General features: G+C 43.2%; 1 protein-coding gene across 2 annotated transcripts in view; it reads left to right on the top strand.

The window, feature by feature from the left end:
* The first annotated feature begins 10,549 nt into the window (after window positions 1-10,549).
* The window catches only part of GLDC (glycine decarboxylase), a 99,227-nt gene continuing 86,271 nt past the window's right edge, over window positions 10,550-23,505 (top strand). The window contains exons 1-2 of one of the 2 annotated variants that reach the window (XM_036261516.1): window positions 10,550-11,038; window positions 11,570-11,648. In XM_036261516.1, coding sequence (XP_036117409.1) covers window positions 10,784-11,038; window positions 11,570-11,648 — 334 coding nt within the window. In that variant the 5' untranslated portion in view covers window positions 10,550-10,783. The remainder of the gene's footprint in view (window positions 11,039-11,569; window positions 11,649-23,505) is intronic. The other variant, XM_036261515.1, reaches the window with a different exon arrangement.

Genomic DNA, 23,505 nt, shown 5'->3' with positions numbered 1-23,505 from the left:
TGCACCAGCCAACCACTGAGTGAACTTTGGAATTGACTCTGATACCTGCTGGTGTAAAACTCTGACCAGGGAGTGCTGGATTACACAGCGTGGCCAGCATCCTCCAGGACACCCTACATGGAAAGGCCTCAGAAGAGGTGACATGTAAATGTACCACCCAATGCCATGAGGGTGAGGGTCTGCCCATTTTGAAAACTATCTGTCGCCAGTCCCTCAAGGCACCATGGGATTTCCCTCCCTTCTTTCATCACCAGATATCTCAAGTAGATGACTAGAACCTGCTCATCCCTCCCCCTCTCACTGCCTCAGCTCCAGCCCTGCATGACAAGCTCTCCACCTGGGGTAATTGCTCTCTCAGAGGTCACAAGGTTTCCTCAGTGCAAACTTCAGTGAATTTGTTCTGTTAACCCTTCCCTCCACCTCTCTGGAGAACCTGGGCACAGCGCCCACACTGGTGCCTGACAGCTCTGCTCAGAGTCTCGGTCCTCACTTGCCAGGACTCTAGGCCATCCTGGGCCTCCTCCCTCTTTCTCGAGACTTTTCTTTGCTTCCTTCAGGGACTTTGCAAACCCTCAAGGTTTGGACAGATCTGTTTAGTCAAATCCCTTTCCAGAGAAATGCTTCCCCCTGGAAGTAAGTGGTTCTCAGGCCCAGATCCCTGGACCAGACTTCTGACCTCAACCCTACAGTATCACAGGCCTCTGTCCTTCCCTTGAGCACCCCTCCCCTCCACCACAAACTCACTTTTTGGGAGATAAGGTAAACATCCTACATCTTGAACTTGCTCTCCTCCTGAGCAGTTTTATTTTCATTATGTCTGCCAACATACTTCCACTTTTTTAGACTTAAAACTCTGGAGTGACCTTTTATTATTCCCTTTATCTTGTCTTTTACCTATAAATATTAAGTGTCTTCACCATATCTTACAAATATTAAGTTCTATTTTTGTCTTTTAAAAAAGTTTAAAATCTTTTCAGAAGTGTATTTTCCACCACAATATTAGGCTTAATTGTATACTGTTTCCTTTTAAAATAATTGGATTACCAGCAATAAAATAAAATCCCATATACATCTTATTCTGACTGTAAGGATGCCCCAACTCCCTTCTCCTTGGCTTGTCTACAAATACAGGGGAAAGTGGCGCTTCCCAGCATGCAGGAGTGGCTATGAGACCATTCTGACCAAGGAAATTCAGGAGGAAGTTTGTTGATTCATCCATAAAATGACTTGATTTCTTAATCCAACTCCTGTATTTTCTCTCTTTCTCTTTCTTCTCTCTCTCTCTCTCTCTCTCTCTCTCTCTCTCTCTCTCTCTCTCTTCTCCTCCTCCTCCTCTCCCTCTCCTTCCTTCCTTCCTTCCTTCCTTCCTTCCTTCCTTCCTTCCTTCCTTCCTTCCTTCCTTCCTTCCTCTTTCTGTTATACACAACAGACATTAATTTTTCACAGTTCTGGAGGCTGGAAGATGAAGATCAGATGTCAACATGATCAGGTTCTGATGAGGGCCCAATTCCTGGTTGCAGACAGCTTTCTCATTGTATCCTCTTAGGAGAGGGGGGCAGATTTTTTTGTTAAGTTGAGATATAATGTATTAGTTTTAGGTGTATAACATAATGATTTGATATATGTATACATTGCAAAATGATCACCACAATAAGTTTAGTTAATACCCATCACCATACATAGTTACAGATATTTTTATTGTGACCCAGGAGAAAAGGAAAAAGTCTGTGGTAACCTAGTCAGGGCACATACAAGAATCAACCAATGAATACATAAGTAAGTGCAACAACAAATCTCCCTCTTCCTCTCTCACTCTCAAATAAAAAGGAGTTACTTGATACAAGCATAAAAGTTTATTGTTATATACAGCTGTTTTTCATTCTTATTCTTAAAAGTTGTGTTCCCAAATAATGGTCTGGCTTGTGTAATTCTGAGAAAGAGAGATTCAGCGATTCACCCAGAAAAATCACTGCCCTAACTGCTTTCTTTTTATTCATACCATTGAAACCACTCTCTGAAGCCTTCACCTTGATGCAGCTGTTCCCTAGCCTCCTAGATCCTTTCCTTTTACCAAAAGACTGTTTGCAAAATGTCCTTCCTCGCTGAAAGGAAGGTCCTGACAGAACTAGAACTTTGGACCTTTTCTTGCCACAGCTGGGACTAGCTGCCCTATACCTGCACACTCAGCCCAGGTTCTCAGGCCCTGGGACAATCCCAAATGCTGGGCCTGCCTGAGATGTGGTGGAACCTCATATGAGCTAATAATTTGAAGTTCCTTTTGATATTTTTTCAACATTTATTTAATGGGAGCTGCACTGGTACTTTTAGGCAACGTTTGTTGTTAGAGTTCTCTTAATTTTCCACCCAGGGGGTGGAACCAGTGGGCTTGGGCAGCTGTGTAAGTGGCTCCTTATGGACACCTGTGTGAAAGGGTGCCCTGGTGCTGGCTCATTCCTGGTAGTTCAGTTCCCTAGGATTGGTGCTCAGGCCATGGCTTGAGGGGCCTGCCCCTGATCTGGATCTTACAGGAGTAGTTTGAGGAGACTTCATATCTTGTTTAGTGCTTGCTTAAGAATAGGCATCAGCGCTGGCCAGTTTGGCTCAGCGATTAGAGCAATGGCCCATGGTCCAGAGAGACCTGGGTTTGGTTCCCGCTACGGGCACATGCCTCAGTTTTGGTTTGTCCCTGGCCCGGTTGGGGTTGTGCGAGAGGCAGCAACTCGATGTGTTCCTTTCATGTCAATATTTCTCTCTCTGTCTCTCTCTTCTTCTCTTTCCTTCCCACTCTGTCTGAGCAAAAATGGGAAAATGTCCTCAGTGAGGATAAAAAAAAAAGAGACTAGGCATCAAATCAGTTCTGATGCTGCCCACCCATGCCATTTAATAATGAAGACATGTATTAGGGCTTGGGGGAGGGGTGATTAAAGTCCCCAAATGTCCTACCATTGTCTCCTTGACATCCTTTATCCTGTACCTGACATTACTCTGAATTTATCATATCCTCAATGATATGGCTTTTGCCGTTTCAGATCCTGTGGGCATGAACGACAAGATTTCTGCCCAGTATACAACCAAGGATGTCTTGCTCCTATTGCATCATGTTGATTTACCAGTTAGGAAACTATGATGCAAGCAATAAAAATAGCAATCTCTGTAAATATTTAAGTTTGTAAAGATTAACACTTTGGTCCAGCTGGTGTGGCTCAGTGGTTGAGCATCAACCCACAGACCAAGAGGTCACTGGTTCAATTCCCAGTCAGGGCACATGCCCAGGTTGTGGGCTTGATCCCCAGTGGGGTGCGTGCAGGAGGCAACCAATCAATGTTTCTCTCTCATTGATGTTTCTATCTCTCTCTCTCTCTAAAAATCAATAAAAACATTTAACAAAATATCAACACTTTGGCAATACAAGAAGAGGAAGGGAAGGAAAGCAAACATTTCATTTATTCATAACTCACAATGATTGTATCTTGCTAATGAGGAATAGTCGGAGCAAGGGTAAGGTCTGCTACACCACATACTTTCAGTAACTGGCAGAGCCAGGACTCAGCCACAGGGACTGTGGTCAGAGAGCTGAGTTTTTGCTCCCATCTCACAGAAAATGGTTATTTGCTTGAGGTGGCTCCCTTGCTTGCCCAAAGTACTAATGTCTCCTGTATATTTTTTCCATTATAAAATACATTGCATTAAAAAAACAAGTTTCATTAAAAAAAATAGCTTCTAAAGGAAGAAACAGAACAAGAAAAACCTGTTTTCTATTGGTTTCATAGAAAGAGCAATACTTATAATTTTTGCAATGAACGAGGTGGTTATGTTGAGTTGGTGGCTAGCCCTGCACTGAAATCCTGCTGCATATACAAGAACAGCCCAGGTCTGGAAGCAAATGCTGTGTGCACATTGCCTGTTCTTAGCAGTGAATTATTGCTCTTCTGGGCTTTGTGTCAGTCAGTCTTTTGCTTTCTGTCCTCCTACACCGCTGTGCTGGTCAATGAGCAAGACTTGAGGATGATCTTCTTCCAATGTGTTTTCTCCATTCGCTGCCACAGCCTTCTTTCTGAATCTGCCTTCCATCTTCAATTGTAATACATGGAGACATGCATCTGCTTCATAAATTTGCTCTTTGGTAAATCCGGGGACTCTAACCAGACACTTGCAGGGCCTCAGCGGACAGGTAAGTGAATTGTCTGTTTAAAGGAAATCACACTGAGTTGTTAATGAGGCTTGACATGGCAGTAATTACTTATATAAAAGTGGTTAACACAAATGTATCTCTAACTAGTGTATAGTGGGAAGGGATATTTTTGGACAGGGGCCACTGGTATCCTCGTGTTCCCTGCTCCCCACCCCACCCTTAGTCAGCCCAGAAAGAAATTTCAAGTACCAAACTTGCATCTAAATTCTGCTTCTCTCAGAAAACAGAGCATCTCCTGGGAGCCAGGACTGCTTGGTTCTCTTACTGGGAATCGAAAATCTATAAATTATTTAATAGTATCTTAAGTAAGAGCCTGTGGGTTCACAGCATAGCATTAAGTCCAGTACTACAACACTAGCATCCATAGTGCCAATATTTAGACCTCATTTAGATGAGAAGAAATATGTCACTGTTATTTCAGGTTTTCTGTTACTCATAACCTAACCTAACCTAAATAATAAGGTCTGTTATTAAAAGGCAGAAATTTTGGTGAAGCGAGTCCTTAAAGAAATACAACTAGTCCCTGCTAGTTTCCTTTGAAACGAGATATTAGATGGTAAATCAGGGTGTCATTTAGTTGCAAGAGCAAATCCTGAACATGGATCCAAACATATAATATTTGTAGGTCTAAGCTTCCATAGGGATTGAAGGATGTTCACACAATGTTGATTGTGTGTAAGCTCTGTGCTGAGCATGTCAAAGGTGCTGCTCTGCATTTATTCTGCTTTGCGATTGCTGTGGATTTGATAGCAAAGTATAATGCAGTGGAGAAGAGGGCAAGAAATATTTCAAAGCATTTTCCCAGATGCTTCTGTCTAAGTCCCTCAAACCCCAGCAGTATATTCTTTTTTTTTCTACATAGATAACCAACTGAGCTACCCGACCAGGGCCATCTCTCTTTACATTGGCCATCTTTTCTTACATATTGTCTACCTTTCCTGAGAGCTTTAATAGAAAAGTCTGGGATTTTATTTATTTGCTTGGTGTATTAGTGAGGGTTCTCCAGAGAAACAAAAATCAATATAAATATAACTATATATATTTTATATATATCAATTATATGTAAATTATTATCTATCTATCTATCTACCTATCTATGAGATTTTAAGGAATTGGCTAATGTGATTATAGGGACTGGCAAGTCCGAAATCTGCACTAGCAGGCTAGTGGGCTGGAGACCCAGAGAAGAGCCAATGTTGCAGTTTGAATCCAAAGGCTGTTAACATAATTCCCTCTTTCTCAGGGGAGATCAGTCTTTTGGTCTATTCAGGTTTCTGACTGATTGGGTGAGGTCCATCCACTTTATGGAGGGAAATCTACTTAAAGTCTGCTCATTTAAATGTTAATCCCATCCAAAAACATTCTCACAGAAACATCCAGACTAATATTTTACCATATATCTGGATGCTATGGTCCAGATAAATTGATATATAAAATTAACCATCACATTTGGCAAATGGCCCCAGATATCTTATATGTATGTATATTTATAGCAGGGTCATAGATCTTTTCTCAAGGATTCTTTTTTTTTTTTTTTATCCTTGCCTAAGGATATCTCTCTCTCTCTCTCTCTCTCTCTCTCTGTTTTAATCCTCACCTGAGGGTATTTCTCTATTTATCTTAAGACAGAGTGGGAGAGGGAGAGAAAGGGAAAGAGAGAAGAACATGGACGTGAGAGGAACACATTGACTGGTTGCCTCCTGCACAACCCTGACCAGGGCTGGGGACTAACTGAAACTGAGGTACATGCCCTTAACCAGAATTGAACCCATGATCATTGGTTCGTGGGCCGATGCTCTACTGCTGAGCCAAACTGGCCAGGGCAGGATATATTTTATTGATTTTTTAAATTAATTAATTTTTGTTACAGATATTTTTTCTTTTCCCCCCCTTGACACCCTCTTCCCAACCCCCCCACACACCCCGTGGCATTGGTGTCTATGTCCATTGGTTATGCATATACATATAAGTTCTGTGGTTTATCTCTTCCCTCCCCCCACCACCCCCTCTTTTGAGGGTTGTCAATCTGTACCCTACTTCCATGTCTCTGGGTCTACCCTATTCCTCAGACTGTTATGTTCATTATATTCCACAGATAAGTGAGATCATGTGATACTTGTCTTTCTCTGATTGGCTTATTTTGCTTAGTGCAATACTCTCCAGGTCCCTCCAGGTCATCTCAAAGGATAAGAGATCTTTCTTTCTTACAGCGGCATAGTACTCCATTGTGTTTACGTACCACCACTTTTTTATCCACTCATCTATTGATGGACACTTGGGCTGTTTCCAGATCTTAGCAATTGTAAATAGTGCTGCTATGAACATAGGGGTACATATATTATTTCTGATTGGTGTTTCAGATTTCTTAGGATATATTCCTAGAAGTGGGATCACTAGGATGGCACTCAATTTTTAATTTTTTGAGGTAACACCATATTGTTTTCCATAGTGGCTGCACCAGTCTGCATTCCCACTGGCAGTGTACTAGAGTCTTTATTGATTTTTTCTTTTTTTAAGAGAGAAAGGAGGGGGAGAGAGAGAAACATAGATGTAAGAGAGAAACATCAGTTTGAGAGAGAAACATTGATCAGCTGCCTCCTATATGCATCCTGACTAGGGATGGAACCCACAGCTAGGTATGTTCCTTAATCAGGAATTGAACCTGCAGCCCCTTGGTGTACCAGATGATGCTCCAACCAACTGAGCCACCCAGCCAGGGCTCAAGGATTTTTTTCTTAAGGTCCCCTTCATCTGATAGGCTCTGGGTCTACGAACCAGGTAATGTAAGAGAACTGATTGAGAGACTAGGTCTCTCCATTTGGGTGACATCAAATTTTGGTTCACCAGATTAACTAAAATTTTCATAGGCTGCTCATTAATTAGTGAGCCCCAAAGATCCCTGTGGATCAAGCCTGATTTTTTTTCTTTATTGATTTTAGAGAGAGAGAAAGGGAGAGAGAAATAGAAACATCACATAGATGAAAGAGAACATCGATTGGCCGCCTCCTGCATGCCCCCCTACTGAGGATTTGACCCACAACCTGGGCATGTGCTCTGACCGGAAATCGAAGTGGTGACCTCTTGGTGCATGGGTCAATGCTCAAAAACCGAGCCACACCAGCTGGGCAAGCCTGATTATTTACCTCTCTGACTCTGCTGCCCATTACAGCAACCTTGCCCACTTTGCTCTGTTTTCTAGTGCTACCACTGGCCTCTACCACATTGAAATGAGGGAACCCATTTCAACAGTGGCATCTTCCATCATCATCTCACAGAAAGCACATAGAAAGTCCACGAATACTGCTGCTCCTTTTCAATGGATTTCTCAATGTTTAAGTGAAATGACTATCCTCTCTACCCATCTGAGGGATACACTGAGAGGATTGAAGAATACGTGATCAATCCATTCCAACATTTCTATGTCACAAAGTCTGTAGATCATTTCTTTTCTATTATATCAAGAAAACTCTAGTATCTTAACCTGGTATCTAATTTAATGAAGGCAATTGTTGAGTTTGGTTCTAGTCGATCAATTCAGCAAATCCTTAGAGCTACTCCTGGCTGATTGAGCTAATACACTGAATCTAGAATCTCTGGTGCTATGATATATCAATAATTTGAATATTATATTCCTTCTTCATTGGTCTAGAATCCACTCCTACACAAAAATTCTCCAGTGGTAATATACATAAACAGTATCTTGCAATTCTTTCCCTGGGTATGCTTCTCCTCTGGTGTCAGATATCTTACCCAACTTCCTAGGGTATAGGGAGATCTAATTCTGGTTGTGGATCTAGAGGTAAGGAATCACTGGCATACCTTTGCAAGATCAATGCTTTAGTAAAGCCATTATAGGATCTTTAAGCAAGGGATGGCCAACATCTCAGAAAGGGGTAGAGGGGCTGTATCAGCAAGCAAGGGGGACTCCATGGGGTTTAGGGGTTCAATATAATCAAATTCAACCCAAACTACCAAAATGTCCCCATTCTAAGTCTTAGGATTTTAAATGAATCCCAAACTTTCACATATAAGACCTAATAAGGTTGTGAATTCAACTGCTGTGATAATGTGGCAATCTATAGGATCAAATATTGGATCTGATTTGTAAATACTTTCTGCAGCTACAGAAGTTAAGTTCTTTTAGAGCATTGAAGCTCTCTAGTTCTCTGAGATGTCATTTTATTCTGTAAACTTTAGGGCATACAGAAGCTACTAGCTCTCTCTCAGTGGTCCTTGTAGGTATTATTCCTGCTAGAAAGTCTAAAATAGCAAAGACCTGTCTTCAATAGGCACTTTATTCCCCACTGATAATTTAAGTGATTGCTCCCATTTCATGCCTAAGACTATCAAGATCTCATTTTTTGACTAGTAATAATGTATCATTGACTTCAAACAGAACCCAATCAGATAGCTAATCCTGGATTCCTATCTTTGGGGGCCAGTTTTCTAAAGCCCATGTGGCCTCAGTTACAGTCTCTGTTAAACATTATTTAGGAAACAGCCCTGGCTGGTTAGGCTCAGCGGTTGGAGCGTCAGCCTGTGGACCAGAGAGTCCCGGGTTCAGTTCCTGCTAAGGGCACGTACCAAAGGGAAAAAAAAGATTATTTAGGAAACAAACAAATAAAAACACTCACAGCATTTCAAGCACAGGAGGATTAAAATGCCAGTAATAGGTGCACATAAAGCCTTTGGAAGATCAAGACAGGGTAGATAGACTAGCACTATCTTCAGATCAACCACTGAAACTGTCTGTAGTCCAGGACAGTGAGAAATTCTTGCTGCCTCCTAGGTTGGAAAACCACAGGATATTTCCATTATGGGACACAGCTACCCTGCTGTTTCATTGTGAGTGACTGATAAAGAAGTACTTCATGTCTACTACCACCCATGCATTTGTCTGCTGCTGTCAGAGAAACAAGAAAATAGTCTCTGCTTTTATCCCATTTTCCAGTTCTCACACAAGTGTATCTTGTTGTCAGAAGATTAATAACATCCAGAGCTCTGGAGCCAAAGGAATCTGGGAATTATTGTTCTCTGGCTTCCAGTCCCTGTGATACTTAGAAGAGCATAGACAATAATGGGAATAAATGAAGATTGCTCCCCCCACCCCCACATGGCATCGGGTACCGAGGATATCTCCCAACTTTTACGAAGACTGTAATTTAGATTCCAAATGGATGAAAACTGTTTAGACATTCAACCCAGTCCTTCTAGCTCACCAATCATCCTGCCTGCCACACACACACATTTTGCCTACTGTTCTAGGTTTTATACTTTTCTGCCTCTCCACTAGTCTCTGTGCCTGTCAGTTCCAGAACCCAGATTATGCAGAGCATGATTAAAGGAGGAAGTTTAGAGGAAGAGCAAGAGGACAGGTTCTCTTTTTCCCTAGTCTAAATACAAGTATGGTTCTGATGACTTCAGTCCCTCTTTCTTACTCACATTAGATGGACAATAGGAATTTTGTAAGTTCAATCTTTTAATAAAAATCTCAAGAGATAGCCAGAGAGCTTAGATTTACAAAATACCTAGGTATAAATAATTTTCCAACTAAGATGATAGTACAAAATATATGCCTTAATATCTTGCATTTTCCATGCACATATGTATACATAGAATGCATATATGTAGATAGATAGAAATATCAAGCCCTCTGTTATGGGGGTGCTTCCGAGGATATTTTCCCATTTCCAAGGATATTTTCCCACTCAGATAGAGTGGGAGGAAGGGAGAAACACATTGACTGGATGCCTCCCCCATGACCCTGACCCAGGGCCAGAGACTACTACAACCGAATAGAATCGAATCCTCAACTCTTTGGTCCTGGGCACATGCTCTAACCGCTGAGCCAAACCTACCAGGACTGTATAGTCTATTTTTAAATTCCATTCAACTCTGTGAGATGAGAAATCCAAGCTCAGAGGTTGAGTAACTTGCCCACCATCCTACAACTATAAAAAGAACTCTCATCTGTCCATATTGGTTTCCATGAGATATGACAGGGAAAGATACTACAAAATTAATGAACAGAGACTAACCAACTCAAAGTGTTTGGCCTCTCGTTGGTCAGAATCACTTTCCATCTCAGCTGAATCCCTTAGGCACTGCGCCCGCGGCAGTGCCACCGGATCCTGCACGAGTGAGGTCCCAGATTGGCGTCCCGCACTTGGTGCGCCCCAGCATCTGCCTCAGCCAGAGATGGAGTAGGAGTAACTGAGGATGACGGGAGCAGGGGCCCGAAAAGGGGGCAGGGAGAGGGGGCGGGGTGGGCTCTGCCCCGCCCTCTACCCTTCGTTCACTCCCATTGGAGGAGCGTTTGCTGGCCCCATCCCACGGCCCGCCCCCAGGGCGACGCTTAAAGTGTGCCGAGCAGGTGCCTAGCGTTTAGCAACAACTTTGCGCGCGTGTCCACGCTTAGCGCTGCGCCCATTCATCGCCCGGGAGCATACATACACCAATCTGTTGCGCTGATCATCCTCTAGGAAGGGACCCCAGGCCGGAGGCAGCCGCTACCTGGGGCACCGCGACCAGAAGACGGGCCGAGAGCGCAACTGACTCTAGCTGTCCGGGGCAGGAGACTGTGGCGCGACCATGCAGACGTGCGCCAGGGCCTGGGGGCTGCGTCTGGGCTGCAGAGTGGCGGGCGGACGCCGCCTGGCCGGAGACGCGGGGCCGCGTTGGGCGCCGCAGAGCCGTGACAACAGTAGCGGCGGTGGGGACAGCGGCGGGGCTGGGGCCTCGCGCCTTCTCGAGCGCCTCCTGCCCAGACACGAAGACTTCGCCCGGAGGCACATCGGACCTGGGGACAAAGACCAGAGGGAGATGCTACAGGCCCTGGGGCTGGCGGTAAGGACCCTCGCCCGGCCCGCCGGACCTCACTCCGCCCCGCCCGGCTTCTGCCGGCGCGGCCTCCCGCCCCTTCCCAGGCTTTGCTCCGCTCCGCGTGGGACCCGCGCCCCGTCCCGGGCCCTGGCGTGAAAGCGAGTCCGCGCGCTCGGTCCTGGTGCCTCAGCCTTCTCCCGCCCGCGTCTTTTCTCCTCCACCCGCTCTTCCCGTTTCAAAACCGTTTGTTTTTCAACCCAAATCGCCCTGCTGCTAAGCCCTAACTTTGCGAGAGGAGGACCTCCTAGTCTATCCGATTATCTCCGGTTGCCGACTGAAATCCAACCCCGAGCGGCTGAATCACTACCCCACTTCATTCTTTCCTTCCCTCCGTAGTTTGCTCAAAGTCGTTCTTTTCTTTTGAAAAAGAAACCGTAATTAGGCGATTTAAATGAGGTTCCCACAAGTCTTTGTAGATGCAAAACAGAGGTGACTCTTAACTCAGAAGCATTTTCCTGTTGCTTTCGTGTTCACCGTCTTGCGTTTTAATTTTAGAGCATTGATGAGTTGATGGAGAAGACGGTCCCCGCCAGCATCCGTTTGAAAAGACCCTTGAAAATGGAAGACCCTGTTTGTAAGTGGCCGGGAGGGCTCCTTAGATGCCGCTTGCGCTGGCCTATTTGTCTTCTATGGTCTCTGAAAGGGCAGCTCTGGGTTAGGATTGCTCAAGACCGGGAATGAATATGTTTATTTAAATAAAACAGCGGCGGGTACCTCAAGGGGAGGGAGAGAGTGGAACATTTAGTTCTATAAGCAGTCAGTTTTGTACCTTAGGATGGAGTTGATGCAGCACCTTTCTAGGTCTTTATCCCAGGGCTCTGCGAGATGCCGGCAAACTTCCCAGGGCAGGCAGTGCTCAAACGCGTGGGAAGATGTCTCACTTCTCAGGCACGCGACCCTGGACCACGGCTCTCTCATCCTTGTAGTTGAGAGATGTCACCTCTGCAGATCAGGATGGACACAGAAAGGACAAAGGAATTGCCTGCAGTCGTGCAATTAGGGAAGTCAGACAAAAATGGGGAGACCCAGACATCTGGCCTCCAAGCCCAAGGTTCTTTATACCACAATAACTTTTAATTGTTCCCCTATCTCACACCTAAATTTTATTTATACCTACTGAAAGGCAGCAGTACTTTTTAAGCCTGAATGATTTTTATAGAGAAACACACAAATAAGATTAATGGTTGTTCAGAGAACTTAGTTTACTCATAGACTTCCTTTTTTTTTTTTTTTTGAATCCTCACCTGAGGACATTTTTGCATTCATCCACAGAGAGAGCGGGAGGGACAGAGGGAGGAAGAGAGACAGAGAGAAACATCCACGTAAGAGAGACACATCGACTGGTTGCCACCCACATGACCCCATCCGGGACGGGGACAAACTGCAACCAAGGTTGCAGGAGCCGAACCCAGGACTCTCTGGTCTGCCAACTGACGCTCTAACCACTGAGTCAAACCAGCCAGGGCTACTCATAGACTTTCTTATAATTTTATATTTATTTTTTTAAATTTATCTTTATTGTTGAAAGTATTACCGATGTTCCTCCTTTTTTTCCCCAATGACACCCTCCTCCCCACTCCTGCCCACCCCCCTGCCTTCACCACACTGTTGTCTGTGTCCATTGGTTATGCATACATGCATATAAGTTCTTTGGTTTATAAGTCCTCACCTGAGGATATGTATTTTTTCCATTTACCTTTAGACAGAGTGGGAGGGAGAGAGAGAGAGAGAGAGAAACATCAACATGAGAGAGACACATTGACTGGCTGCCCCCCAAAGGACCCCAACCAGGGCTGGGGACAGAACTGCAACTGCCCTTGGCTGGAATTGAACCCGTGACTCTTTGGTCCTTGGCGCAATGCTCTAACCACTGAGCAAAACCAGCCAGGGCCCTACCCCCTTTTAGAATTTTATTTTATATTTAAAATGTTTTTTAATAGTCTGAAGACTGCCTTTCAGACGTCATCCAGGACTGAGGCAAGAATCTACAAGTCAAACAGACAGGCAGAACTTAAGAGGTCTTTAAAACAAAACAAAACAAAAAACAGGAAAGAATTCTCATGGGTTTATCTGATTTTGAATCATAGAGATGATATTTCTTTTACTTAAGGAGTTAAATGAAGAGAAGTCAACTAATTTACTTTGTTTTAGGTTTTAGGACAGAAAGGATATATGGAAGAGAAGATTGATTTTGTTTTCAAATAGAGAACTTGAAGTAGGAAGCCCGGCCAGCTCAGGCTGGCTAATGTAAGTCAAGCTGTGCTGAAGACTGCTCCCCTCATGAGTCTCAAATCTGAACCAGTTCCCCTGATGGCAGCTCACAGAAGGAAATCTGCACATTTTGTTCTGTTGAATTGATTCAGACCTAGGGATAGCTGGAAGCCTTATCTGTTTCGATTTGAGGCCATCTGAATCCTGATTCATTGGATGTTTAAAGAATTTAGAGTTGTATATTTTTAAAGCAAGCTTTGGGTGAATATATGAACAAGTAAATACCTTTCTGAGACTTTCAAAGTCAGAAAATGTTTAGGTCAGCACTTCTTACAATATAATCTAAAATAAGATGTTCTTTAAGAGCATTAAAGCCTAGGAAATGTGTCAAAGTTGTCTTTCCTTTTTTAATTCAGCTACCTGTTTCCAACTGAATAATTTGAAGCTCAGGAAATTCCATTTCTCTCTCTCTTTCACGGTCTCCCTGCCTCTCCCTCTCCCTCTCCCTCTCCCTCTCCCTTTCTTCCCCCCTTCCATCTCTCTCTCTCTCTCTCTCTCTCTCTCTCTCTCTCTCTCTCCTTGGAAGTGAACTTTTTATAGTAATTAGAGACTTAAGTGTAAACTTTAAACCCAGTAGCTGCTGTGAGATTTGGGGCTGGTTCCATCTAGTTGGTCTGAGGTGACTCAGAAAATACTGCACCGTCATGACTGGCTCTCCAGCAAAGCTTGCTTCATGGAAGAGTGAGCTGAGGGCGAGGAGGGCGAGGTGCATCAGAAAGGTATCAGTGTTTTACTCAGAGGTGTGAACATGTCATGGGAAATGAATATTCTCCACAAAGGCTGAGCAAATTGGTACGAGTAAACTCCAGTAGTCGCATTTCCATTTAATAGTGAGGCAGCGTTATCCAAACTTGGTTTCACAGTAATGCCTGTGTTCTATTATAGTCAGAGAGAAACTCTGGACTAAATATTTGTTTGCCATGAACAGAGAAAACGAATACGAGCTAGTTAGTCAGGAATTCTCAGAGCCCTCACAGCTGAGTAAAAAGATTGTGAGAACTGTAAGTAGCATGGAGATACTTGTGTTAGTTCTTATGAATAACTTAATACTCTCTAGAGTTTATGTAGTGCTTACAATGCACTGGGCATCTTGTACTTTCATGTGTTAATTAAATTATGATGCTGGTAAGGTAAATACCATTAAAGATGAAGAAACCATGGTATACAGAGGACACATAACTTGCCCTGGGTCACAGCACAGCTGGTAAGCAGTGAAGCAGAATTCAACCCAACCCATGCAGTCCAGCTCCACTGACCACAGTCCAACCACCAGTCTACACTGTCTTCATTGTGTCCCCTGCAAGGGGGTGGGTATGCAAAGTAGAAAATTTCTGTCCTGACTCTCTGAAGTATCCAGTTTACGGATATGCACAATCCAGTCACATAAATCAGTGCCATTTGCCAACTGCCCTAGTGGAAATGCAGTAGCATGTGGAGAGCACAGGTATGGTAACACTGCCTGCTGCCAGGGTGCAGGACTAGGGCTGGGTATTGAAGGATGAGTGGTGATGCTCTGCTGGACAAGGCTGGGGGAGGCTGCTGCAGTCAGAGGGACCAGCATGTACAGGACAGAGTGTCCTGACAAAATCAGGGACATACAGATGGCTCACCTATCATGCAGGATCCTCCCCCTACCATTGGACACTTCAGGAAATGTCTTGAAAGAATACCTTGATTATCAGTTGGCTTCTCAGTAAGTCATACTTCAGAGGTATAAGCAAGGCTACTCAGTTCAAAACCCTATCAGTTTCATCCCATTGAGTGAATCTTCTGTCTGTCATCCACATACATACACAGGAAAAAAAAAAAGAGCATTTGTTTCTCCGTATGGTCATTATGGATGATTTTAGCTTTCTTTTCATTACTTTGCTTTTTCTAGATTTTCTACAATATGTTTTTATTTTGTAATTAATACAAAATTTAAAAGTACTTTAAAGACAAGCCAATCACTTTTAGCTGTGTTATGCCTCACTGTGTAATATTTTCAGGCAAGTCATGTCAAGTTAATCAGACTAAACTAGGCCATAATTTCACAGAAGCACAGAAGCTCTAGGGTTTAAAGTTTACACAAAATCGCACGTTGCTTATTGTGATCACGCTCAGGAAGAGAGGAGAAACTAAACTGCCTACTGTTCAAATTGGTCAACCAGAACAAAGTAGCTGAGCTGTCAGAATGAGACTTTTGGTGGACTTGTAAAAACTTAATGTTCTAAGCTACCTCGCTTAGAGTGATTTTTAAAAAATATATGTTTGTATTGATTTTTTTAGAGAGAGAGGACTGGAGAGAGAGATAGAAACTTCGATATGAGAGAGAAACATCAGTCAGCTACCTCCTGCATACCCTGACCCAGGGATCGAGTCTGCAACCCAGGCATGTGCCCTGACAGAGAATCAAACCTGGACCTCTCAGTTCAAGGGACGATGCTCAATCCACTGAGCCACACTGGCCAGGCAGCTTAGAGTGATTTTTAAAAAATTTATTTATTTTGGAAAGAGAGGAAGAGAGAGAGAAACATGTTGATTTGTTGTTCCGCTTTTTTATGCATTTACTGGTTGCTTCTTGTATGTGCCCTGACCGAGGATTGAACCTGAGAGTATCAGAATGACACTCTCAGCAACTGAGCTACCTGGCCAGGGCACTTAGGATGATTTTTAATGGAGGGCAGTGAGCAGAGGGAGGGGCTATTATGTAATGCAGCTACTCTGTCACCCCAGTGGGGTTGGGCACTCTCCTGAACTGACCCCAAGGACACCTAGATAGATGGAGCAGCTGTTTCCCAGGCTGTGGCTGGTTGTCTTCCAGCCAGATGATGTCTGTAATCAGGCCCTCCCCATAGACTCCTCAGTCTATGACAAGGCTCTCCCTTGGCCATTCCTTGATCCTTTAGTTCCCAGCTTAAATTAATTATTATTTCATTGTTTAGCTAGGATGATTTCCAATGGATTTTTATTATATAATTGTGGAAATAAAGATCAATCAAATGATGAAAGCAAATATTATTTATTCTGAATTTGCTGCAGGGGTTAGCCTTTGTTTGGGCAGACAATGGGTAAGTCTCCTTGTGGAGTAAAGGCTTCAGGTGATGCCTCTTTGGAGGCTGTTGTCATGGAGAAGCTGTAGCCAGGCTAATTAGAAGCAAGGCTTCCTATGTGACTGGTTGGGGTGCATATTTCACTTTGTCTGATTGGTCCTAAATTGGAAGCAGAGACCACAATTAATGAAGCTGTCAGTTATTCATCAAGTCCTCACCATTTGGGGCTGATTATTACAGAAGTTATTGTGCATGCTTAGGTACATGCCCTTGACCAGGAATTGAATCCTCAACCCTTTGGTCTGTAGGCTGACACTCCAACCACTGAGCCCAAACAGCCAGGGCTGGAGTGTTTTTTAATATCACCAAACAATTCACGGGGACACTGATGGGGTGTCCTACAATTTAACTCAGTTCTGAGGGATAGTTCTGGATTGTCACTGGAGAAAGCAATGTCATTCTGCAAGTCTATCTTATAGCAGGCTGGCTTCTGGGTAGTTGATGGTATGTAAGGGGGTGTGCTTCCTGAGCAGGTTGCTGCAAGATATGGGTATAAGTTCTATGGTTATATATGATCTGGCCACTGTCTGTTTAATTTAGTCTCTCTCATAGAGCCTATCTTGTCCTTAACTCTTGTTAAGCAGACCCTGCAGATCTGACTGATAACTTAGACAGTCAACCTGCTGCTGCTTAATTGTTAAATGTTTATTGGCTGTTTGCTGTGTGCAAGATACTGTGAAGATAGATATATGAATAAACAAAATCACTATCCTCAAGGAGCTTATATCTTACCTTCATAATATAATTCAAGCCAGAAAGTTAAGAAGTCTCAGATGCTGTGAGAACTGTGGATAAAATGCTATCAATGTTCAGAAATGATGTGAAATTGAATAGAAAACAGGGATTTCTGAAACAGTGTAAGAGTTGAAATATATCTTCCTTTTGTTAAATGCAAAGACAATATCTTTACATTGACAATTTTTGCATGTATATTATAGAAAAAGACTCAAAGAAATAAAGGCAGTTCCTTCACTTTGAAACAGAAAATGGCAAACAGCAATGTGCGAAAGCGTAATTACAGATGTGTTTGAGTATTGTTGCAGTCTCATCCTTGATAGAATTTTATCCGAATAATTATGTGTCAATCCTTTTGAAATTCTAGAGTGTTTTTTTGTTTTGTTTCGTTAATCCTCACCCGAGAATATTTTAGATAAAGTAGAAGAGAGGGAGGGAGGGGGAGAGAGAGAGAAATATAGATGTGAGACAGGCACATCTACTGGTTGCCTCCCACATGACCTCAACCAGAGCTGAGGATCGAACCTGCAACCCAGGTACATGCCCTTCACCAGGAATTGAACCCTCAACCCTTTGGTCCGCAGGCTGATGCTCCAACCGCTGAGCCCAAACAGCCAGGGCTGGAGTGTTTTTTAATACCACCAAGCAATTCACCGGGACACTGACAGGTTATCCTACAATTTAACTCGGTTCTGACATTATCTGGAGATAGCATCAGATCTTATAGATTCAAGACTCAGTTCCCAAGACTGCTCCTACTTTGGATGTCAATAGCAAGTCCAGGTTGTCACCTGTGCTTCTGACCAACAAGCTATAAATTGAAGGCTTCCATGACCCACTCCTTGGGTTTGTTTAATTTGCTGGAGTAGCTCACAGAACTCAGAAACATCTCCTGAAGTTTACCAGTTAATTGTAATGGATATTGTAAAAGATCCTGGTGGATACCCCAGTGGAGAGGTACATAAGGTGAGGTCTGGAAGGGTCCTGAGCACAGGAGCTTCTGTCCCTCTGAAACTGTGGTGGGCTACCCTCTCAGCAGCCATTTCAGAAACCCATCAAATCCATTGTTCAACAGTTTTTATAGCACTTAATCTGAACTTTCATCCTCTTCCCCTTCCCAGAGGTCTGTGGGTGGGGCTGAAATTTCCAACCTCTAATCACATGGTCTTTCTGGTGATCAGCTCTATCCTGAGGCCAGGTAAGGACCCCACCTTATGAACAACAAGACTCCTATCACTCAGGAAATTTCAAAGGCAACGACCAAATATATTATTATACCATAGGGATATTTCAGATAAATATGTGGTGATATATCCTGATAGAAGTGAAGAAGTGAAAATATTTTATTTATTATTATTATTATTCTTTTAATCCTCACCCGAGGACATTTTTCCATTTTTTGTTCAGACAGAGTGGGAGGGAGAGAGAGAAACATCGACATGAAAGGGACACATCGAGTGGCTGCCACCTGCACGACCAACCAGGGCCCCGGACAAACTGCAACCGAGGTACACGCCCTTAGCGGGAAATGAACCCAGGTCTCTCTGGACCTCAGGCCAACGCTCTAACCGCTGAGCCAAACAAGCCAGGGCAAGAAGTGAAAATATTTTAAAAGAGATGACTCTGACTGGCTGATGTGGCTTAGTGGATTAAGCATCATCCCATGGACTGAGAGGTCCCAGTTCGATTCCTTGTCAGGGCACATGCCCAGGTTGTAGGCTCCATCCCCTGTAGGGGGACGTGCAGGAGGCAGCTGATGGGTGTTTCTTTCTCACATCGATGTTTCTATCTCTCCCTCTTCCTTCCTCTCTCTCTGAAAAAAATCAATAAAAACATGTTAAAAAAGAGAAATGAATCTGAAAATAAATTATAATCATTTTCTCCCTTTTATTTTATTTTTTTTATTTTTATTTTTTTGGTACATGCCCCTAGCAGAAACCGAACCTGGGACTCTCTGGTCCATAGGCTGATGCTCCAACTGCTGAGCGAAACCAGCCAGGGCCATTTTCTCCCTTTTAAATTTAAAATACCAAGCTAGAAATCACAGTCTTTATGAAGTATCATTTTTTAGCATTAAAATGTTTTGAACAGTCAACCTAAATAAGGAGGCAAATTGAGGCAAGCTCAAATTATCAGAAATCTGAGTTTATTTGGGAATGAATAGCAGAAGAATTATAATTCAGGAAACTCAAGCTACAGGAGAAATCCATTGAGAGTTTGGGGCAGGCTGTATTTATGGGCAAGGAGCACAAAGATGGGAAAGTTGAGCTAGAGTCCAAGCAGTACATTCATTGGTCAGGAGGTAAATCTTCATTTTCTGTAGGGCAGACATTTATGGGAAATCAGTTTTTCAGTTAAGTTCCATTCTTCTGAGGGGAAGCATGTGCAAGATTCTTCATTTCATATCCTCTAGTTTCCATTTTTATTGAAATCTTTTCACAGGGCTTTCTTATTTTTCGATATACAAAGGATATAAACAGCCTGGCCGGTGTGGCTCAGTGGTTGAGCATCGACCCATGCACCAAGAGGTCGGCAGTTCAATTCCCAGTCAGGGCACGGCACTTGCCTAGGTTGTGAGCCAAATCCCCAGTGGGAGGCATGCACGAGGTAGCCAATCCATGTTCTCTTTAGTCAATGTTTCTCTCTTTCATTCTCCCTTCCCCTCTTTCTAAAATTAATAAAGAAAAATTATTTTTTAAAAATTAAAAAAAAAGATATTTTATATAAATGAAACCAATAATTTAACAATATTTTTTTAATGGATTCTTTTTTGGAAAAGCCATTGTGTCAGTTATCTTTTGCTGTATAAGAAATTACTGCAAAACTCAGTGGCTTAAAATAACAATGAGCATTTATTATCTTCACAGTTCCTGTGGGTCAGGAATCCAGGAGCAAGTAAGCAGGGTGGCTCTGGCTTGGAGTCTCCCATGAGGGTACAGTCGTACATTTGTGGGTGCTCAACCCACATTGGAGGAGCCACTTCCAAGGTGGCTCATTCAGATTGCTGGCAAGTTGGTGCCAGCTGTTAGGGAGCCCCCTTTTTGCCCACTCAGATGGGTTTCTCCACAGGCTGCTTGAGCATCCTAATAACATGGCAGCTGGATTCCCCCAGAACCAGTGATTCTAGAGAGAAGGAGAGCCAGGCAGAAACTATTCTTTTTATGATCTAGTCTTAGAAGTCCTATAGCATCACTTACACCATATTCTACTCATCAGAGTCACATTATGGCCCAAGAGAAGGGCTATTAGATTCTTTCTTTTGAAGGGAGGAGTGTAAAAATTACAGACATATTTTTTAAATGGACTTTCCTTTTTAGAGCAGTTTTAGTTTCACAGCAAAATTGAGGGGAAGGTACAGGAGAACCTCCTCCCATATACTCTTCAGCCTCATATGCATAGCCTCCCTCATTATCCTATCCCCCACAAGACTGGTACATATGCTACAACTGATGAACCTACATTGACACATCACTATCACCTGAAGTCCATAGTTTACTTTAGGGTTCATTCTTGGTGTTGTACATTCGGTGGATTTGGACAAATGTATAATGGCATGTATCTACCATTATAGTGTCATACAGAATAGTTTCACTGCCTTAAAAATCCTTTGCAGACATATTTCTTAAAAACTATCACATTCAGCCCTGGCCGGTTTGGCTCAGCAGTTAGAGCGTTAACCTACGGTCCACAGAGACCCAGGTTCGGTTCCTGCTAAGAGCACATACCTCGGTTGCAGTTTGTCCCCAGCCCTGGTTGGGTCGTGTGGGTGGCAGCCACTCGATGTGTCTCTTTCACGTCGATGTTTCTCTCTCTCTCTCCCCCTCCCACTGTATCTGAACAAAAAATGGAAAAAAATGTCCTCAGGTGAGGATAAAAAAAAACAACTATCACATTCAGCCCTGGCCAGTGTGGCTCGGTTGAACATTGTCCCATGCACTGAAAGATTGCCAGTTCAATTCCTGATTAGGGTACTTGTCCAGGTTGTGGGTTTGATCCCCAGTTGGGGTACATATGGGAGGCAACCAATCAACATTTCTCTCTCATTGATATTTTTCCTTCTCCCTCTCTTTCTAAAATCAATAAAAATATATTTACAAGAAAAAAAAACCCTCACTCTGGCTGGGTAGCTCAGTTGGTTAGAGCATCATCCCAATACTCTAAGGCTGTGGGCTCGATCCCTGGTCAAGGCACATATAAGAAATCAATCAATAAATACATAAATAAATGGAACAACAAATTGATATTTCTCTCTAAAATCAATTTAAAAACTACCATATTATCTAAATTAGCACACTTCTTATGTTAAATTATAATGTCTTATCTAACTTTTAACATTTTTCAATGAAATCAATTATACTGTATTGTAAATATAGTGTTACTCTTGAGAACTATTAAGGTACATAGGACCATTTGCCCATATACTAAATGCTCTAACCAACTCACTTTTTTCACCATTGAGTTATAAGATTTCACCAAATCTATTTTTACAGCTTCTTCTATCTGTTTTTCAATCTTCATTCATTGTGAGGCTTCTGTGGAGGATAAGATACTGTTTTAGGCACTGAGAGTACAAGAGTAAGGAAGTAAAGGACGATAAAGATATGACCCCTGAGTGAGTGTAGGGATTGATTGGGAGATCGATATCTGATAGCTCTACAGCTCTGCAAATCAGATAATGGTTTGGCTGAGGTTATGGCATGAGCAGCAGCATGGCAGTGTGGACATACATGGTTATCTGAGGGATGGTGTATAGAACATTAGGCTGCAGACAGGCATGGAGGGCTCAGAACCTGAGGGATTTGTTTTCCTCTAGGGAGATGTTAACAATTATTACGGAGGGAAGTGAAATGATTCAATATGCGTTTTCCAGAGTGCCTCTGAGGTCAGAGGCAAACAGATTGGAGAGTTTAGAGGTGAGATGTTAAAAATGCATTAGTTCAGGTCTACCAAAAAGCAGTCACCAAGATGATATTAGATATTGGGGGTGGGAGCAGGAGAAGGCAGGAAAGCCATCAGACTGTGATGTAATTCTGACACTGGTGGAAGGAGGATTGGGTAGGAAAAATCTTATTTTTTTTTTTATCCTCACCTGAGGACTTTTTTTTTTTTTTTTTTGCATTTATCTTCAGACAGAGCAGGAGGGAGAGAGGGGGAAGAGAGAGAGAGAGAAACATCGACATGAGAGAGACACATCGAGTGGCTGCTACCCACACGACCCCAACTGGGGTGGGGACAAACTGCAACCGAGCGAGGTACCTGCACTTAGTGGGAACCGAACCCAGGACTCTGATCTACAGGCCAACGCTCTAACTGCTGAGCCAAACTGGCCAGGGCTTATCTTTTTTTTTTTTTTTAATATGTTTTTATTGATTTTTTAGAGAGAGAGAGAGATAGAAATACTGATTGGCTGCCTCCTGCACTCTCCCTACTGGGGATCGAGCCTGCAACCCAGGCATGTGCTCTGACCGAGAATCAAACTGGGACCTTTCAGTCCATGGGATAATGCTCAGTTCACTGAGCCACACCGGGTGGGCTGGTTAGAAAAAATCTTAGACTGCAGCACAGATACAAGAAAGTTTGGTTATCCAAATGGGAGTCCTCGAGCTAAATTTGCCCTTTACAGGAGTCCTGCATCTTGCAAGAATGGGCTCAGCATTAGTTCTCCTGCTGGGCTTAGTAACTGGCTGGGAGCAGCCTGTGGGAAGTATGATTTCTGTACAAATTGGTGCTTGATCCAGAGCAGCAGCAGATGAGGCTGTCAGTCACTTCCTAGGATGAGTATTTGGGGTGATGATGATGTCATTCACAGAGAGGAATAGGGAGAAGAAGAGGGTCCTGGAGGAAGGCCAGGTCATGAGTCTTGTTTGAGCAGACTTGAATTTGAGGTGCTCATGGAACATCATTTGGACAAGTTACAGCAATAGTTAAAAAAATGAGTCTAGAGCTCAAGAGAGAAATAAGGTGTAGTTGCAGATACAGTGAGTCTTTGGAATGAATTCATGGGAATGAATGAGATTTCCTAGGGATGGAGCATGGGGAAGAAGGTGGAAGCCAGGATGTTGGGCAATGGAACATGTGAAAGGAGGGAGTAATCAAAGAGGCTGGATGGTAAATCCAGACAGGGGGTTGTGGATCCCAGTGTCATATTCTGGACCTCTCTTAGGCATAAGAGGGAAGAAAGTCCATTTGAAGACATAAGGATACTCTGAGATGGGAGACTTGAGGGGCTACCTGTCTGATCAAATGAGTGAGAGGCAGGAAGGGTAAGACTGAGAATTAGAGAAAAGGGGAAAAGTTCCAGCAGAGCTTTTGTGAACATCTGAGTAGTGAGGA

The sequence above is a fragment of the Molossus molossus genome, unplaced genomic scaffold, assembly GCF_014108415.1.
Source record: "Molossus molossus isolate mMolMol1 unplaced genomic scaffold, mMolMol1.p scaffold_m16_p_14, whole genome shotgun sequence".
Lineage (NCBI taxonomy): Eukaryota > Metazoa > Chordata > Mammalia > Chiroptera > Molossidae > Molossus > Molossus molossus.
The sequence above is the reverse complement of the archived record's forward strand: the minus strand, read 5'-3'. Positions and strand labels throughout refer to the sequence as shown.